The 21,086-nt window shown below is 40.6% G+C and overlaps 1 protein-coding gene across 6 annotated transcripts in view; it reads right to left on the reverse strand.

The window, feature by feature from the left end:
- LOC110508907 (phosphatidylinositol 3-kinase regulatory subunit gamma) overlaps positions 1-21,086 on the reverse strand; it is a 50,786-nt gene that overhangs the window by 15,259 nt on the left and 14,441 nt on the right. For 4 of the 6 annotated variants that reach the window (XM_021589812.3, XM_090225031.1, XM_090225033.1 and 1 more), the window contains exons 3-8: positions 12,517-12,609; positions 2,570-2,644; positions 2,080-2,217; positions 1,428-1,647; positions 690-775; positions 262-361 (exon numbers count right to left, since the gene is read on the reverse strand). In XM_021589812.3, the coding sequence (XP_021445487.1) occupies positions 262-361; positions 690-775; positions 1,428-1,647; positions 2,080-2,217; positions 2,570-2,644; positions 12,517-12,609 (712 nt within the window). Of the gene's footprint in view, positions 1-261; positions 362-689; positions 776-1,427; positions 1,648-1,983; positions 2,218-2,569; positions 2,645-12,516; positions 12,610-21,086 lie in introns of all 6 variants that reach the window. The other 2 variants (XM_021589808.3, XM_021589809.3) reach the window with 1 other exon arrangement.

A 21,086-nucleotide genomic window follows, 5' to 3' on the forward strand; every position in this document is an offset into this window, starting at 1 on the left:
ACAATGGCACAGTTAGAGGCAATTGGGAATTCATGAAAGCACCACATCCTTCACAATACAACTTAATCACTTGCACGCAATTATAATAGGCTGTTCAATGTGTGCAGAGTATCCTATACTACAATCCACAATAATGTTTACTATAATCCTGTTTTAATCCACCCAAAAAATAAGTACTAAACTATAGGCCTACAATTTTGTTGATGTATTAAATGATTTCATTGATGTAGAAATGCTATTGTTACATGAATGGCTCTTCACCTGGAGATTTCACCCCAGTACCACTCCGAATCACTCAGTATGCTGCTCTCAGTCATGGCTGGAGTTGTATCTTTGACCTTTACTGGCATGGCTGGTAGAGCTACACATAAACAGAGACGTTCATTAGTTAGGAAAGGTTTTGACAAGCATCACAGTTAATTAATAGAATACATTTAATTCAAACCTACAGATCCTAACATATGAAACACACAACTTTTTGACGGAAAAATTTCATCAGTCTGCACTAATCAGCACTAACTCAGTAAATTACCAAACAAATGCAAACTACCATTGCAAAACAATTGCAAACAAGTTAAGCCAACAGTAAATACATTCCATTCTAAAAACAGCATTTCCATCCATTCTAGCTTCTATATTAATTTCTATGGAGCCCTCCATTTTGAAGCACTGCATCTATCCATCAATACCTGGGTGCGGGACTTCCTGTCCTATGGCCATCTCCATCAGAAGCCTCTCCAGTGCCAGTGCAGGGAACTCCTCCCCCACCTCCCACCTGTCAATCAACAACGACAGGGAGTCAGACACATGGTCATAAGATGTTCAGTCAACGGCAGGTCATTCAAACACATGGTGCTGTGCAGGGAGAGGAAAAGCACTCGACTGCAATCTGTAGTAACAGCATTTGGCCTTATGGATTTCCACTGGAGTCGCACGAGGGAGCGAGGTCTAACGGTCACGTCCTTCACTCACCCAGTGACGTTGGAGCTCTCGTCGGTCTCAAGAGGATATCGCTGGCTATGTGGTAACTCAGCAATCTGACACAAAATGGCTGCTGTATATTACCAAGTTAGGTGCAAATACACAATGGTGGGGTTTGATGTTACAGTAGTTACCCAATACAACGTAAAGTGCTTTGAGACCTACCGAAAAGCAACTACAAATAAGCAATCTATTAAACTGCTTGCACACCGCACACACCACCAAACGCTGATTGAAAATGCAGAATTGGACAACAAACACGAACCAACACAGACGAGCGGCGTACACTGACTCAACTCTGTTCGTTGGTGTTTGTCTGGGTGATGTGAAAGTGGCTTTATAACATTGTAAAAACAACCAACTTAAGAATGTTGAAATGTGTTGGGCTTGTTGACAGTGTGCAACCTCCTTTACTCTTATGTTAGATTAGGGATTCTCCTACTCACCCAGTGGCAGAGCTGTGCCGGATCAGCAGCGGCCCGAAGACCAGACCCAGGGTGTGAAGGTCCAGGCCATTAAGATGGGAGGTCTGGATCACCTTACCCAGGTGTGTGAGCAGGTAGTGCAGGGTGAGGTGGTGATGCAGGGACATGCTGGTGGCCCTCTCCAGGACCAGGCTCAGCTCCCTGCCTCCACTGCTGCTCGCCGCCACAGCCTTGGACCAGTCTGTGGGGGGACGGACACTACATGTGTTACGGCAGCCCGTTACACACACACACCTGCAAGTGCACACACAAACAGGAACTCTCTCAACACACACACACACACACACACAAACACCCCCTTCTCTTTCTCTCATATGCAGACAGGCATGCAGGCACGCACACTGTCCCTGACATCACCAGGGAAGCAATATATGTTACAACATTTCTGGGATGCCTGTGACTAGCTCATCCCCAGCACTCCACACTAGGCCTATTCCCTCAGGTAGGAGGGGGGCACGTGATTGACTCGCCATACAATTTATCTGTTTGCTCGTTCGGCTTCATGCGATTCTGTTACTTGCTATTGCCTGGGTCTGTTTCATCGGGGCAGGGGATGGGTTGGTGGGGGGCACTGGTTGCGCACAAGCAGGGGTGAGTGAAATGTGGCATGTACCCGCGGCGCCCTGCTGCAGCACAGCCTGCAGGTCTGGGTAAACACCGGGGGGGATGACGGGGGATGGCAGCTCCCGCAGGTAGCGGAGTAAACACTCCGACACGGCGCCCACGTCACTACCAGGCCCCGACTCCACCTCTGGGGAAAGAGGTGAGAGAGAGAAACAGTCAGCGGGTCTGACCAAATGGATTTAATTCAATCAGATTTGTCACAGATTTGCTCCCAATGCTTTCCCTGGCATTTTGAAACGCATTGCATGATATTCATACATTTATATAGGATACTAGCAAGTTGTATCCAGTCATACACTGGGTGTGAGAAAAGTATGAACGTGCATTACTTATACAAGTAGTACAAAGAAAATGTTGTCACTGCAAATACCCCCACAAATGTAACAGTCAGTCAAAGCTCTTCATTTCAAGGATTAATGACACATCACTACTAATTCTAACAGAACAAATACAACTGAAGAGTGATAATAATAACTCACCCTCTCTCTGACTCTGTGTTGGGCCACCTGAGGCGGATGCAAGACGTGTCCTGTACAGTGTCTTGCAGTCCAGACCTGCAGACGAATCAAGATGATTTGAGACGTTAGCTCATCGTCCTTCTAAAAGAAACCCTCTACAGTATGCATGACAGACAGACAGGTCACATTAAATGTAAAGACCCTAGGGATGTGATTACGAATACACTCTGGGGAGCTAAGATGGAGGAAAGCGGAAGAGAGACACCTGTGTGGAAGAAACGGTCGCAAGACGTTTCAGTTTGAGGAACTGTTTTAGTCTACATCCCAAATGGCACCATATCTCCTACAGTGCCTTGCGAAAGTATTCGGCCCCCTTGAACTTTGCGACCTTTTGCCACATTTCAGGCTTCAAACATAAAGATATAAAACTGTATTTTTTTGTGAACAATCAACAACAAGTGGGACACAATCATGAAGTGGAACGACATTTATTGGATATTTCAAACTTTTTTAACAAATCAAAAACTGAAAAATTGGGCGTGCAAAATTATTCAGCCCCTTTACTTTCAGTGCAGCAAACTCTCTCCAGAAGTTCAGTGAGGATCTCTGAATGATCCAATGTTGACCTAAATGACTAATGATGATAAATACAATCCACCTGTGTGTAATCAAGTCTCCGTATAAATGCACCTGCACTGTGATGGTCTCAGAGGTCCGTTAAAAGCGCAGAGAGCATCATGAAGAACAAGGAACACACCAGGCAGGTCCGAGATACTGTTGTGAAGAAGTGTAAAGCCGGATTTGGATACAAAAAGATTTCCCAAGCTTTAAACATCCCAAGGAGCACTGTGCAAGCGATAATATTGAAATGGAAGGAGTATCAGACCACTGCAAATCTACCAAGACCTGGCCGTCCCTCTAAACTTTCAGCTCATACAAGGAGAAGACTGATCAGAGATGCAGCCAAGAGGCCCATGATCACTCTGGATGAACTGCAGAGATCTACAGATGAGGTGGGAGACTCTGTCCATAGGACAGCAATCAGTCGTTTATTGCACAAATCTGGCCTTTATGGAAGAGTGGCAAGAAGAAAGCCATTTCTTAAAGATATCCATAAAAAGTGTCGTTTAAAGTTTGCCACAAGCCACCTGGGAGAAACACCAAACATGTGGAAGAAGGTGCTCTGGTCAGATGAAACCAAAATTGAACTTTTTGACAACAATGCAAAACGTTATGTTTGGCGTAAAAGCAACACAGCTGAACACACCATACCCACTGTCAAACATGGTGGTGGCAGCATCATGGTTTGGGCCTGCTTTTCTTCAGCAGGGACAGTGAAGATGGTTAAAATTGATGGGAAGATGGATGGAGCCAAATACAGGACCATTCTGGAAGAAAACCTGATGGAGTCTGCAAAAGACCTGAGACTGGGACGGAGATTTGTCTTCCAACAAGACAATGATCCAAAACATAAAGCAAAATCTACAATGGAATGGTTCAAAAATAAACATATCCAGGTGTTAGAATGGCCAAGTCAAAGTCCAGACCTGAATCCAATCGAGAATCTGTGGAAAGAACTGAAAACTGCTGTTCACAAATGCTCTCCATCCAACCTCACTGAGCTCGAGCTGTTTTGCAAGGAGGAATGGGAAAACATTTCAGTCTCTCGATGTGCAAAACTGATAGAGACATACCCCAAGCGACTTACAGCTGTAATCGCAGCAAAAGGCGGCGCTACAAAGTATTAACTTAAGGGGGCTGAATAATTTTGCACGCCCAATTTTTCAGTTTTTGATTTGTTAAAAAAGTTTTAAATATCCAATAAATGTCGTTCCACTTCATGATTGTGTCCCACTTGTTGTTGATTCTTCACAAAAAAAATACAGTTTTAAATATTTATGTTTGAAGCCTGAAATGTGGCAAAAGGTCGCAAAGTTCAAGGGGGCCGAATACTTTCGCAAGGCACTGTATATATTGCACTACTAAGTGTCATGACGTTGGCCTGGGGGTAGGTTTATGACAGTCATAAATACCTCTTCCCCCCTTTTCCTCTCTCTACCCTACTGATGTGGAATTTGAAAACCCCTTGGTTAACATAGAGATTCTGGGAACATCAGAAAGTGTGGGGAAATGAACTATATTCTGGTAATCCGAACAATTGAACATATGCGGTGGTACTTAATGAATATGATGTCAGTTCGGTTGTCATCTGAGACATTCTCATCAATGATAGGATGACATAAACTCTACAGTGGAAAGTCTACACATCAGAGTTATCGGATTCACATGGAATTGTTGTTCAATTTAAATGTTTGAATATAAAATTATTGGTGAAGGGATGAAATGTAATTTTAGCTTCCAAATGAGAGATTTGGGTTTCCATAAGATTAGGGCTCTACTCAATCAGTGGCCCGCCCCTGTGAAGAGACATGGGTTATAAAACTTTTCAAACACACCCTTCTCGCTCCACTATATAAAGCCTTGACGAAAATGTAACCTCCTGTTCCAAGTACGTGAGGTCTGCAGCCTCTTCGTTAAAAGGACTAACATGTCAACTACAGAACTAACCCAACCTCTGCGTGAGCTTTGGTTGCGAATTGTATGAACTTTGAACTCTTATTCACTATAGAAGTGATACCTCCTAGCCGTTGAGTTAGCAACAGCAGCTGCAAACGCGGGCTAGGAAAGAACAGACAGAGTATTCCGTCTACCACACAACGACGTTAATACAACGTATCCAATTGACCACCAGAGACATTCTTCAAAGGACAAAGGACTCGGTTTGGCAACACGGCCTTCCATCTACCACCAACCTACCGAAGCGCAGCTCAGAGTAAATATTTATTGCATTTTCCTTTTCCAAATGGGTGGTAATTTAGAATGCATAAGATACTGTATTTACAATAGCACAGCTTCTCCCTTTGTCCCTCAGTCTTCCCGCTCTTTCACTCAAACCCAGCCCCTTTTCTTTTGTGTAACCAGCTGTCATATCTGTTCCGCCCGCTAGGGACGTTTTCCTTTATGACGTAATTTGTAATCAAGGTATAATTAATTCTGTGTATATGTAATTCTGTGTGATCAGTTAGGTATTTAGTAAATAAATAATTAAACCCAATTTTGTATTGCTGATTCAATGTGTTAGCCAGGGTTCGTGAAGATAACCAAGAATTTACAACTTTCAGATGAGACTGAATTAAGGTGACGATTAATATTGACTGCTATTGATGTAAAATATTACTAGGTCTTTAAGGGTTTATACGGAAGATAAAAGCTCTATAAATATTATTTTGTGGTGCCCTGACTCTCTAGTTAATTACATTTACATGATTAGCTCAATCAGGTAATATTAATTACGGAGAAAGGATTTTATAGAATAGCATGTCATATCACTTAATCCGGCAAAGCCAAAGACACGACATAAGTAATGCACTATGTAGGGAATAGGGTGTTGTTTGGTACACAGCTAGGTGATTCTTGATAACTTGGTATTACTCTTGGTCAAGACAAAAAATATTTATTTTGTAATGGATAAAATCTCAAATGATTGACTGTTAAATGAATCATCAGATACATATTTTCCAAGACCTCACATTTTTTTTTTATCTCATTACCGTAACGCTTGTAAAGTAAGAAGAAAAACAACATTGGATGGTGAAAATGTTGCAAATTGCCTAGATACAGGAGTTATTACAACAAAAATGTCATAAAAAAATGAGAACTGACCCGGAATGAAAATATACTTAATAAATAGATTCTTTTTTTTATGACATTTTTGTTATTTTCTGTTTTAAACTTATTCATATTTAAAGTACATAAATATAAAGAGCAAATTACATTTTATGCACAGCTCAAATCATTTGGATTTTGTAATATTATTCTAGGATTATTTTATCAGTGATGCATTTTGGTAATGAGATCTGTGTTACGGTAGATGAGACAGCATTAAGGTAATGAGCAAATGGTACTTCATTAAGAGCAAAAAATATAATTTAACCATTTTAACCATCTGAAGAATTAACAACAAATTAACAATTAACTCCACAACACATCCCACAAACCAACCCCCTCCCAGTACTTCATGTTTTTGTGTTCTTTAGGAGTTAAGTCTGCCAGAGACTTAATTCAATTTCTATTAAAAAAAATGGTACATGTGAAATACGAAAATTAAATAAAATTCAATTTCATGAGTCACTTACATAGTCCCTCCCTATTTATCTTGTCTAATTACATAAACAGCTAATCTCCATTAGTATGCAATTACAATGCAATAGCATGATTACTGTGTTACCAGTGTAGGCTAACTACAGTGTTACAACCAGTGCCTAAAATAATGCTAATCACTAATGATAATTGCTAACTAAATGCCACTTAGCTAAATAGCTACTAGCTAGGGCAAAGCAAATGTTAGCTCGAATACAGGTTGCTACTCATGATGTAGATCAGCATGTTTGTGCAACAGCATGTTCTGAATCAGATAGTCAATTCTACAATTTTTGTCTAAATGTTATTCAAATATGATTCGGGTCCTCTGGGAAACACCAATCAACACGTTGGTTCCCACCCTTTCATAACTCCTACCTGGCTTTTTCATTTGTTGTCATGCTAAACACCAACCATAGGATTAAAATAATCATTCTATCTCTATGATTACAACAGTTCACTCAAATGTTTTGATATATATCGCAAGTCAAATCACGATCTTTGATTTAAAAATTGCCCATATCATGCAGCCCTACTAATAACCTGGTAACTTTACCAGTTTATGCAAACATTTTGTGGCACAGAAAGGAAAATGTATATCTTCTTCAGGAGATGCACTTAAAAGTAAATAGGTAGGCTATATATCTTAAAAATATATTTTTCTGCTGCTTGTAAATTGTATGTGGTGCTTCTAACTTTTCTACCAATGAAAAACAGTGCTACCAATGACATTTTTTAAATTTAGAGCCCAGGTTACAACACAGGTATAAAACCAATGTCATGTGCATTGTTACCAAACCTTTCTGTAAGGGCACAGGAGACATCAATAATAATCACCCAACACACAGCTGGGTGATTCTTGCTAACTTGGTATTATTCTTGGTAAAATTTGAAAAGATCCCTAATTTTTTTGTTTGTTGTAATGGATAAAATACAATCTCAAAATCAGATAATGATTTTATTTTACACATTTTCTATGACCATGCACAAAATAACATCTCATTACCATAATGCATGTAAAGTTAGAAGAAAAACAACATTGTGCACGGTGAAAATGTTACATTGTTTTAATTTCCTAAAGATACTGGAGAGTTATTACAAAACCTTATCATAAAAAAATATGACATTTTGATTAAGTATATTTTCTTTTTAGCCCGTTCTCATTACCGTAACACAATGAGAACTGTACTCCTCAAGCAGCTCTGGATTTCTGTACAGTTGCTCTTTATGCTTTTCCACTGTAGCTTTTGATGCAGTCCTCTTTCTTTCCTTATCTGCCAATCTTAATAACTAGACATTTAGATTAAATCAGATTATGTTAATTAGACTACATTATTAAAACAACCCCTAAAAGGAGCATTACACAAAAAAATTTAGTTGGTTAGATATTTTCATACCTCAAATGTAGTTGTAATTCACCCAAATTACATTGGCACATTGGTTTCCTTACCCTGTAAGCAGTTGATGGACAAGATAGCAATCCATGCTTTGATTTTGTTTAACATTTATAGCACAAAACCAATGCAAGTGGATATCCCTGATAAGCAAGTTCACGTTCCATGTCCAAATCATCCCAAAGTGTAAAATGGATTGTACAGCTCAATAAAGATACTTCAAGATGATTTGGAAACTAAATGCGAAAAATACTAATATCAAGGATATTCACTCACATTGGTTTTGTGCTATAAATGCAAAAAAGTTGGAGATAGTGACCAGATAAACAAAACCCAAGCATGGATTGCAGTCTTATCTCGTTCATAGACTGCTGACAGGGTAAGAAAACCAATATGTCAGTTGTGTGAACTATGCCTTTAAGTCCACATGCCAGGCCATTCATTGTGTAGCTACCTCTATATGCATGGTGTTGAGGCATACAGCTGGCTCTACACAAATAACTGGCATGGGGTGTGTATTTATCTTGTGAAAAGCATGAGCTGGCGTACACCCAAAACAGTTAGTAGACATGCTGACGAACGGTGAGTAAACTGTAGGTTATACAAATAAATAGGTATTGTATTGGGTAAACCACCAACAGTTAGGCATCAATGTTCCCTCTAAGCTAGCCCGAGACCGCCGCGCAGATCCCCCGGGAGAGAACTTCACTCAACTTTCTTGTACTACATTCCTAGTCGATCGTCAAACATTTCTGTAAAAAAAAACAATGATAAAGCCTTGTGTTCCAATTTAAAAATAAAAGAAGTTAGTCTCAGGCTGTTGCCAGTAGGTGCACCCGATTCAGCTGCCCTGCACGCCGGGTAGTCAAACTGACACTTTGAAACATTTCATTTGTCTGAAGGCATATACTCTGCCTTTCCGGCAGGCCCAGAGAGCAAATCATGTATACTATAGGCTTACCACTGGCCAATCGAATGGCTCATATGACCGTGTCTGCAGTAACGTAGCAGGCATAAAAGAAAGCTACAACAAAGTTTATACTGTAAGATGTCAAAATGTTTAAAACCATGGCTAGAGAGAGAGACTGTCAACAAAAACAGCAAAGAGATGCTGTTTTTATGAGTGAGTTCATGTTTAAAGTTCTCAGCACTGTCAACAAGCCATAAAATACACATTCTTCCTATTTCCACTCAGTGCTAAAACAAGCACTGCAGCAGTAATGAATAAACGTATCTATAGGCTTGAGGATGATATTATTAGCGGATTGGGTCTTTTTTTTATATCAAGGAATATTTCACTTTCTCTGTTCATAGGAGGAACAACGTGAATTTGTGCATGAGGCAGAAAAAAATACGGTGCGACTCGAGTTTTGCCATCAGCTGGAAGACGGTGTCAGTGGAGGAAAGGGAGAGCGGAGGGATATTAAGAAGTGAACCCTCAGTCTGCTGCTCTCGCCGTCCCCTGAGTGTGACCATCAGCTGGAAGACGGTGTCCCTTTAGTCAGTGGAGGAAAGGGAGAGCAGAGGGATATTAAGAAGTGAACCCTCAGTCTGCTGCTCTCGCCGTCCCCTGAGAGTGACCATCAGCTGGAAGACGGTGTCCCTTTAGTCAGTGGAGGAAAGGGAGAGCGGAGGGATATTAAGAAGTGAACCCTCAGTCTGCTGCTCTCGCCGTCCCCTGAGTGTGACCATCAGCTGGAAGACGGTGTCCCTTTAGTCAGTGGAGGAAAGGGAGAGCGGAGGGATATTAAGAAGTGAACCCTCAGTCTGCTGCTCTCGCCGTCCCCTGAGAGTGACCATCAGATGCAGGCACCGTCAGTAAAATAAAAAGCTAATTATTTAAATGTACAGTACCAGTCAAAAGTTTGGACACACCTACTCATTCAAGGGATTTTCTTTATTTGTAATATTTTCTACATTGTAGAATAATGGTGAAGACATAAAATAACACATATGGAAATAAAAACCGAAATACCTTATTTACATACAGTACCAGTCAAAAGTTTGGACACCCCTACTCATCCAAGGGTTTTTCTTTATTTGTCCTATTTTCTACATTGTAGAATAATAGTGAAGACATAAAACTATGAAACTATGAAATAACACATATGGAATCAATGGTTACGGCATTATTCCATGTGTTATTTCATAGTTTTGATGTCTTCACTATTATTCTACAATGTAGAAAATAGGACAAATAAAGAAAAACCCTTGGATGAGTAGGGGTGTCCAAACTTTTGACTGGTACTGTATGTAAATAAGGTATTGAGTGGGACGAAAGGTGTGTGTGCCCCACCTTTGTGCCTGTGCATTGCTGTGTGTGCATTGTTATTTGTGTGTGTGCACGTCTCTGTGTGTGTCCGAGTATGTATGTAGGGGAAAACTGGGACACAAGGAACACGTTATTTCCGATATTTAGCGATACCATATCTTATGACAAACAAGTTATATGTCCTCTACCATTAGCAACTGTAAATTCAGGTAGTTTCGCGAGCCAATGCTAACTAGCATTAGCACAATGAAGAAGTTGAGTAGATTCGCGAAACTATAACTCCCTTCACACTGAGTATAGACAAATAAAAATGGTATCCACAAGGTCATCTGACTCTGGGGAAGTACTGTACATAAAGGGCCTCATTGCCAAAATCCCGAAGTATCCCTTTAAATGGGAATGTATAGTATGTTTTTCACCATTTTCAATGATTATTCATGTGCGCTCCAGCTGTCCTCGGCGCACTCCTCGTGTCTTGATAGAATTTAAAAAAATATTCTCATCATGCTTATCACATTTCCATGGCTTGACACATTGTAATTAACCCCCAGAATCATAAATATATATATATATTTTTTACCACTAACCTCTCGACAAAAGCTTATGCGAGAAGCTGATCGATCAAGTCAATTAATTAAGGCATCATTCTAATGATGTCATATAATTTTCAAACATTCAGTCATTTGTTGATATTGTGCTAACATTTTAAAAGCAATATAAACTAGAGGAGACAATGGCCTGTGCTTAAATGTTTATTATATTTTATTCGAGGTCCCTCAGTTAACATTGTGTTACTTTCGTCCCACCAATCTCTCCTGTAACTTCTCCCAGGCTAAGACCCAAGACTAGCTGGCATGATACTTGAAACCTATGATGGGTTAACCTCTCTTGGGTAGGGGGCAGTATTTTCACATCCAGATGAAAAGCGTGCCCAAAGTAAACTGCCTGTTACTCAGGCCCAGACTCTAGGATATGCATATAATTGGTAGATTTGGATAGAAAACTCTCTACGGCTTCTAAAACTGTTACAATTATGTCTGTTTGAGTAGTTTGAGTTTTTATGGATATAAAGAAGGACATTATCGAACAAAAGGACCATTTGTGATGTATCTGGGACCTTTTGGAGTGCCAACAGAAGAAGATCATTAAAGGTAAGGCATTTATTATATCGCTATTTCTGACTTTCGTGGCGCACCTGCCTGGTTGAAATATGTTTTTCATGCCTTTGTATGCGGGGTGCTGTCCTCAGACAATCGCATGGTGTGCTTTCGCCGTAAAGCCTTTTTGAAATCTGATACAGCGGCAGAATTAACAAGAAGTTAAGCTTTATTTTGATGTATTACACTTGTGATTTTATGAAAGTTAAATATTTATAATTCTGTAGTTTGAATTTCACGCTCTGCAATTACACCGGACGCTACCGTCCCACCTGCCCATAAGAAGTTAAGAAAATTACATTGTTGCAACCTTAATCTAAACACCTCCACAACCTAAAAACCTTTCCAGGTCCGTTTTTTTTACTTACAGAAACATGTTTTGTGGATAACTCTGCAAAACATTGGGCTGTTTTTTTGCAGGGAGCTTGTCCTCCAGCACTCCGTGCTGACTTCACTACATCATTCTAGCTTCAGTGTCATCTGAGAAAATGGGCGTGTTATTTCGCCCTGTGTTACTTTAGTAACTGTGTCGCCCTGTGTTACTTTAGTAACCCGGCTCTCCCCTACGGGCACTGAAACTGTGAATAAAGACCTCCTCCTAAATGGTATTAATTGTTAATGCAGTGTGAATGAAGACCTCCTCCTGAATGGTATTAATTGGTAATACAGTGTGAATGAAGACCACTGTCCTGCATGACACCATGAGTACACAGGTGAGAATAAATATCAGGGACAAATAAACACTACAGTGTAGGCTGTATAGTGTAGTCTGAGGAGATATGAGACAGGATTTGGACTAACTATCTGAGTAATATAATGTATTCCCATTGTGCCTCTCCTCTGAATGGTGACTACTAGGATACCGCTGTATATTTCAATTTACTGTGTATGTATGTTAATGTTTGCGTTGTTTTGCATTGCCTTGTGTTGTGTGTGAGTGCGTACCTTTCTTCTCAATGGCCTCCACTAGGTTCACCAGGGTAGGGGGAGCAGTTTCTGGTGGTGTGAACTGCTCAGTCAAATCCAGAAGAGAAACAGCTGAAACAACAACACAAACCATGGTTACATTTTCTGGAAAAACCTTAAAAACTGGATTCCAGAAGGCCTCCATTGACAGAGAGCTGCACGACCGGACTATCGCTTGTCCTTTAAAATGTGAATGCATGTGCTTTTCATTTCATATTTGCTCAAGGAAGACCACATATCCCATAAACAGCAGTTGGAGGCAGCCAAAAACACTATTGTCTAGACTCCAGAGACTGAGTCCCTTATACATTACATTTACATTGTCCAAAAATAGAAATAATCCCAGACAAGCAATGTACCATTGAGAAAGGAAAGGGGCTTAGTGAACAGAAAGACGATACACAACCAGAGCCAGCCGGTCTGTTGAGGGACAAAAACTTTTCACCTCACCACAACTACCCCATACAGTAAATCAAACATCTTTTCAGTCACAGAGGGAAAGCGAGGTAGAGAGTGAGGGAGGGGTAACAGAGAGAAAAAGAGATCCCATTTCCCTTCTCTCTCCTCACTCTCCTTTTCCACCCCTCCAGTCATTTCTCTGTGCTTGTTTCGCCTTGGACCTTTGCGTGAGTGGAGCACAATAAAGGATTTAATCAAAAATCCTGAACAAGCAAAAGCCCTGTGTCCGGCTGCCAGGGCCTCCTTTTCGGGCCCACCGCACCCGAGGCCAGAGCTTGGCAGCCTCCTGCTCCTGGCAGTGCACGGCTGAACCGCGGCTGATTATTCATTTGGGGAGTTCAGACGAAAGAGCAGCGTCAGCACATTCTGCCCCTCTCTCGCTCTCTCCCTCTATCCGTTGCACGTTAAACATGGGAACTGCTTTTCCGGAGTGATGAGTGGTAATAGCCTGTGCTAGCATGCAGCAGGGTCCATTTTTGGTGAGTTGATTTTCGCAGGGGCAGACTTAGCAATTTCAAAATGCCGTTGAGGGGACCCTCCACCGCACAATTGAAAATGTTTATTTAATCTATGTTTTTCATTTCTGTAACTATAAAAAAATATATAGGGACATGTAAACAACATTACACGGGGGGAGGGCAGCTGGGGCTCAATTTCAACTGACTCCTTTCAAAAGTCCACCCATGCATGGTTGGTCTCTAGCAGCAATTGCTCAGTTGTCATAATGTTCTTCACACCAATAGGTATTCTCGAATCTGGTGAGGAAATAGTTAAATAAAAACCTGTCTGCTGTTTAATAAATGAAAATAAAGGAAATAAATGACCTATCGATAAATACAGACTATGCAATTCTGTTTAACAGCATAATACAGTGAATATTCAATTCAACAGGACTGAAGGCAATCCACAGACATGCAATCTAGCATGGAACTAATATGCACTTGGGGTTGGGGTGGGCCGCAGCCAATAAAATAGGGAAATCAAATCCAATAGGCAAATAAGCAAAAATATAGACTATAAAAACCACAAAACAAATGTATTCCAATACTTTGGAGGTGGGTGGCAGGAGAATCAAATGCCATATACTCCTCCGAAAGAATAACTCTACCATCCCTCGCTCTGTCACACACACGCTCAGAGTAGCTTGGGTTTTTGTGCAAATGAGGAGGCGGGTGGGGTGGGGGGGACAGCTGTGGCCCTGGAGTCATCTTTGGGTTTTTGGAGAGAGCACCAACTCATCATTACTCAATTAGAACCACCTCGGCGGTCTGTGTGCTGGCAGGCAGGCCTGCGACTCAACATGCCCTGGAGAGAGAGCAGAGAGAGAACACGGGCAGAGAGAGAACACAGACAGAGACAGAGAGAGAACAGATGGAAGGAGGGGAGAGGGAGAGAGCAGTATAATCATGTGATAACCGTAACCAGCTTTATTCACGCTGGGATGGCCCGTCTATGTGGAAGTTTAATGGTCTACTTTGGTTAGGGCTGTTGGGGTCATGAAATTTTGTCAACCGGTGATTGTCAAGCAAATAACTACCGGCCTCACAGTAATTGACCGTTAATTACCATAAAAAACATTTAGCATCTACTGGCTTCAACACAGTTTACAAGCCACTGATGCAGACATTTGGAACAACTACATCTGAAAATGTCTAATAAATCCATGTAATAAAGCCTACACCATCACAATGAATACATGATTAATTTTAGACAGGTCTAAAGAAACATGATATGAAGAACAGAAGAACAGAATAGCATAGCATACTCTGAGTTGTCCTTATGTTAGGCCCTGATCTGGCTACACTAGTTCATTTAGATAAGATTTTCTTAGAATTACGTGGCATTATTTTATAGTATGAAGAACACAATATAACATAGCTGGATAAAATAGAAAGGATATTTTCTCCAAACGATTTGAGGGAGTAGGCACATCGGCTATTCTGTGTTCAGCAGATACCAAAGAAACAGGTCCTCCTATATGCTTAATTTAGAGTTATTTATGTAACATTAGTTGTGATACAAATGTTAGGCTATATGGTGCTGCACAATGCCACTCTAATGATGATTTGAAAAAAAAAGTTGGATGAAAGACATGAGCTCTGGTTTGCTTTGTGCGCAGGCTGTACACACTTCATCAGTCTCTCATTCACAATTTGACAAGAATTTCCCAGCTGCATCCACGTTGTGTGGCCGTAATGCCGCCCCCCTCAACGTCAATCTCTCCCTCAACGTCAAAAAAACAAAGGAGCTGATCGTGAACTTCAGGAAACAGCAGAGGGAGCACGCCCCTATCCACATCGACGGGACTGCAGTGGAGAAGGTAGAAAGTAGAGGTTGACCGATTAATCGGAATGGCCGATTAATTAGGGCCGATTTCATGTTTTCATAACAATCGGAAATCGGTATTTTTGGACACCGATTTTGCCAATATTTTGTTTTGTTTTTTTGTACACCTTTATTTAACTAGGCAAGTCAGTTAAGAACACATTCTTATTTTCAATGACGGCCTAGGAACGGTGGGTTAACTGTCTTGTTCAGGGGCAGATCAACAGATTTAGTTTTTGCAGCCTTCTGGTTACTAGTCCAACGCTCTAACCACCTGCCTTACATTGCACTCCACGAGGAGCCTGCGTGGCAGGCTGACTTCCTGTTACGCGAGGTCAGCAAGAAGACAAGGTAAGTTGCTAGCTAGCATTAAACTTATTAAAAACAATCAATCAATCTTCACATAATCACTAGTTAACTACACATGGTTGACAATATTACTAGTTTATCTAGCATGTCCTGCGTTGCATATAATCGATGCGGTGCCTGTTAATTTCTCCTCGATTCACAGCCTACTTCGCCAAACGGGTGATGATTTAGCATTGTCGTTGCACCAAACCTAACCATAAATATCAATGCCTTTCTTGAAAATCAATTACACAAGTATATATTTTTAAACCTGCATATTTAGTTAATATTGCCTGCTAACATGAATTTCTTATAATTAGGGAAATTGTGTCACTTCTCTTGTGTTCCGTACAAGCAGTCAGCAGTCACAATGCAGCAGTTTGGGCCGCCTGGCTCGTTGCGAACTGTGTCAAGTACATTTATTCCTAAACAAAATAATTAATTTGCCAGAATTGTACATAATTATGACATAACATTGAAGGTTGTACAATGTAACAGCAATATTTAGACTTCGGGATGCCACCCGTTAGATAAAATATGGAACAGTTCCGTATTTCACTGAAAGAATAAACGTTTTGTTTTCGAAATTATAGTTTCCGGATTCGACCATATTAATGACCTAAGGCTCGTATTTCTGTGTGTTATTATGTTATAATTAAGTCTATGATTTGATATTTGATAGAGCAGTCTGACTGAGCGGTGGTAGGCAGCAGCAGGCTCGTACGCATTCATTCAAACAGCACTTTCGTGCGTTTTGCCAGCAGCTCTTTGCAATGCTTCAAGCATTGAGCTGTTTATGACTTCAAGCCTACCAACTCCCGAGATTAGGCTGGTGTAACCGATGTGAAATGGCTAGCTAGTTAGCGGGGTGCACGCTAATAGCGTTTCAATTGGTGACGTCACTCGCTCTGAGACTTGGAGTAGTTGTTCCCCTTGCTCTGCAAGGGCCGTGGCTTTTGTGGAGCGATGGGTAACGATGCTTCGAGGGTGGCTGTTGTCGATGTGTTCCTGGTTCGAGCCCAGGTAGGGGCGAGGAGAGGGACGGAAGCTATACTGTTACACTGGCAATACTAAAGTGCCTATAAGAACATCCAATAGTCAAAGGTATCTGAAATACAAATGGTATAGAGGGAAATAGTCCTATAAATCCTATAATAGCTACAACCTAAAACTTCTTACCTGGGAAAATTGAGGACTCATGTTAAAAGGAACCACCAGCTTTCACATGTTCTCATGTTCTGAGCAAGGAACTTAAACGTTAGCTTTTTTACATGGCACATATTGCCCTTTAACTTTCTTCTCCAACATTATTTGCATTATTTAAACCAAATTGAACATGTTTCCTTATTTATTTGAGGCTACATTGATTGTATTGATGTATTATATTAAGTTAAAATAAGTGTTCATTCAGTATTGTTGTAATTGTCATTATTACAAATACCTTCTTTAAAAAAAAAATCGTCATCAGCTTTTTTTGGTCCTCCAATAATCGTTATCGGCGTTGAAAAATCATAATCATCGACCTCTAGTAGAAAGCTTCAAGTTCCTTGGCGTACACATTAATGACAATCTGAAATGGTCCACCGACACAGACAGTGTGGTGAAGAAGGCTTAACAGCGCCTCTTCAACCTCAGGAGGCTGAGGAAATTTGGCTTGGCCCCTAAGACTCTCCGAAACTTTTACAGATGCACAATTGAGAGCATCCTGTCATGCTGTATCACTACGTACGGCAACTGCACCGCCCACAAACGCAGGGCTCTCCAGAGGGTGGTGCGGTCTGCCCAACATATCACCGGGGGCTGACTGCCTGCCCTCCAGGACACCAGCGGCACCTGATGTCACAGGAAGGCCAAAAAGATCATCAAAGACATCAACCACCCGAGCCACAGCCTGTTCAACCCGCTATCATCCAGAAGGCAGTACAGGTGAATCAAAGCTGGGAAGAGAGACTGAAAAACAGCTTCTATCTCAAGGCCATCAGACTGTTAAAATAGCCATCACTAGCCGGCTACCACCCAGTTACTCAACCCTGCACCTTAGAGGCTGCTGCCCTATATACATAGGCATGGAATCACTAGTCACTATAATAATGGAACACTAGTCACTTTAAAAATGTTTACATACTGCTTTACTCATCTCATATGTACAGTTAAAGTCGGAAGTTTACATACACTTAGGTTGGAGTCATTAAAATATGTTTTTCAACCACGCCACAAATTTCTTGTTAACAAACTATAGTTTTGGCAAGTCGGTTAGGACATCAACTTTGTGCATGACACAAGTAATTTTTCCAACAATTGTTTACAGACAGATTATTTCAATTATAAATCACAATTCTAGTGGGTCAGAAGTTTACATACACTAAGTTGACTGTGTCTTTAAACAAAAATTTCAGAAAATGATTTCATGGCTTTAGAAGCTTCTGATAGGCTAATTGACATAATTTGAGTAAATTGGAGGTGTACCTGTGGATGTATTTCAAGGCCTACCTTCAAACTCAGTGCCTTTGCTTGACATCATGGGAAAATCAAAAGAAGTCAGCCAATACCTCAGTAAAACAATTGTAGACCTCCACAAGTCTGGTTCATCTTTGGGAGCAATTTCCAAATGCCTGAAGGTACCATGTTCATCTGTACAAACATTAGTACGCAAGTATAAACACCTTGGGATCACGCAGCCATCATACCGCTCAGGAAGGAGACCCGTTCTGTCTCCTAGAGATGAACGCACTTTGGTGCAAAAAGTGCAAATCAATCCCAGAACAACAGCAAAGGACCTTGTGAAGATCCTGGAGGAAACAGGTATAAAAGTATCTATATCCACAGTAAGTGGAGTCCTATATTGACATAACTTGAAAGGCCGCTCAGCAAGGAAGAAGCCATTGCTCCAAAACCGCCATAAAAAAGCCAGACTCTGGTTTGCAACTGCACATATGGGGACAAAGATCGTACTTTTTGGAGAAATGTCCTCTGGTCTGATGAAACAAAAATAGAACTGTTTGGCCATAATGACCATCGCTATGTTTGGAGGAAAAAGGGGAGGGTTTGCAAGCCGAAGAACAGCATCCCAACTGTGAAGCACGGGGGTGGCAGCATCATGTTGTGGGGGTGCTTTGCTGCAGGAGGGACTGGTGCACTTCACAAAATAGATGGCATCATGAGGTAAGAAAATGATGTGGATATATTGAAGCAACATCTCAAGACATCAGTCAGGAAGTTAAAGCTTGGTCACAAAGCCCTGACCTCAATCCTATAGAAAATTTGTGGTCAGAACTGAAAAAGCATGTGCGAGCAAGGAGGCCTACAAACCTGACTTTGTTACACCAGCTCTGTCAGGAGGAATGGGCCAAAATTCACCCAACTTATAGTGGGAAGCTTGTGGAAGGCTACCCAAAACATTTGACCCAAGTTAAACAATTTAAAGGCAATGCTACCAAATACGAATTGAGTGTATGTAAACTTCTGACCCACTGGGAATGTGATGAAAGAAATAAAAGCTGAAATAAATAATTCTCTCTACTATTATTCTGACATTTCACATTCTTAAAATAAAGTGGTGATCCTAACTGACCTAAAACAGGGAATTTTTACTATGATTAAATGTCAGGAATTGTGCAAAACTGAGTTTAAATGTATTTGGCTAAGGTGTATGTAAACTTCCGACTTCAACTGTATATACTGTATTCTATTCTACTGTATTTTAGTCAATGCTACTCTGACATTGCTCGTCCTAATATTTATATATTTCTTAATTCCATTATTTTAGATGTGTATTGTTGTGAATTGTTAGATACTACTATGTGTGTGACCAATAAAATTTGATTTGAATATAATAATTATAAATAATCTACCGGCTGCGTGCCAAAGAACCTCTCACTCACATGGCTCTCTGTCACGTGATAAGGTCTTTCTCACAGGCTACACGTGAAGATAGACATATCGGGGACGCAACTGCGCAAGTCCTTTTCCAATTCCGAGGCACATATTGAAAATATTGGAAGAACTGTCCACATTTACTTCTTGTCAGCCAACAAGATGAGTAGGCCTAACAAACAGCAAAAGCACTAGCCTGTAAATCTACTATCCCCCACAGTACAAATGTTGACCTATTCTATTCTGTGTGAGATATACATATTTCAAACATGGTCTGGGACAGTTGTGGGATGCAAAAGATCCCAAATTAATACAATCAAAAACCTGTTTTAATCAATGAGCCTGACGCAACAGATGAAAACATTTAGCTTAAAATGTTGATAAACTATTAGGCTATTTCTTCACATTAAAAGTGCTGCAATGCAAATGGCAGTAGGCTATAAGAGTGAATGTTCCATTAGCAGGAAAGCACCACAAATGTGATTATGCATGTAATGTTTTTATTATAAAAGGTGCACTTATATGGTAAAAAAAGATCTTCCACAAACTTGAACCTCACGTGCTGCATACGTGTGCCAGTTAGGTTCTACACCCGTTGTAAATTAAATGAATGTGCTTCATTTTAAGAAAGTTATTTGGCCACTTTAGTTGTAATACAAACCTTATCAAAACATATAGGCCTATGGGCTAGCCTACATAAGGTGTGCAACTTTGATTTGAAAATGTCGCCCAAAAAAGCATGTGTTTCTTGCTAGGATAATATTGTTACCCATCACACTATTCTTGATTTAATTGTGTCTTTACATATACTAAATAATATATATATATGTGTGTAATTTGTTTGATTTAGAAAGGTGCAGGATAATGGTCCAGTCTCGAACACAGGCAGTGGTAAAAAATACATGTCATCTATGCACTTAAATAGCGAATCAAGGACACTTTTCCCATGGTTTATTTTCATGTCAACCAGGTAGGCTATACTCCTGTTGTAAAGATAAGAAATGTGCTTAATGTTCGGAAAGTTGAGAAATAAATATAATAGGCCTAGCCTATAGAAAGCTGATGGGACCCTCCTCTTTTTAATAGAGGCCATCACTCTGTTTTCTCACACAATTGCATAGCCTATAGAAATGTTGCGCAACATGAGCTCATGGGAACTCATGAAGTGTTTGATTACATTTCTGATCACATTTGCATTGATGACAGCATGATTAGAGGGACAATAGAGTGCTGAGTACCAGGTAGTTAGCAAGTTGATAAGCTACTAATGACCATCAGCAGCATCAGAGCTTGGAGAAGCCTAATTACCGTGACTAAACGGTCACGTGGAATTTGGCTGCCATCATGACTCGTGACCGCCGGTGTGGCAGTAATATGGTCACCGAAACATTCCCTTGCTCTGGTTAATGCCTGTTTCCAGACTTCTACAGTGAGATAAGCTCTGACATTTAGCCATGTTCACCTAATTGTGAGATTGTTGAGCAACAATTCTAACATTTGCTTACTATCTTCTCACAGTGGTTTGTGAAAAGCGGATGGTAGCA

Source organism: Oncorhynchus mykiss, chromosome 28, assembly GCF_057628025.1.
Source record: "Oncorhynchus mykiss isolate SJ-2025 chromosome 28, ASM5762802v1, whole genome shotgun sequence".
NCBI lineage: Eukaryota > Metazoa > Chordata > Actinopteri > Salmoniformes > Salmonidae > Oncorhynchus > Oncorhynchus mykiss.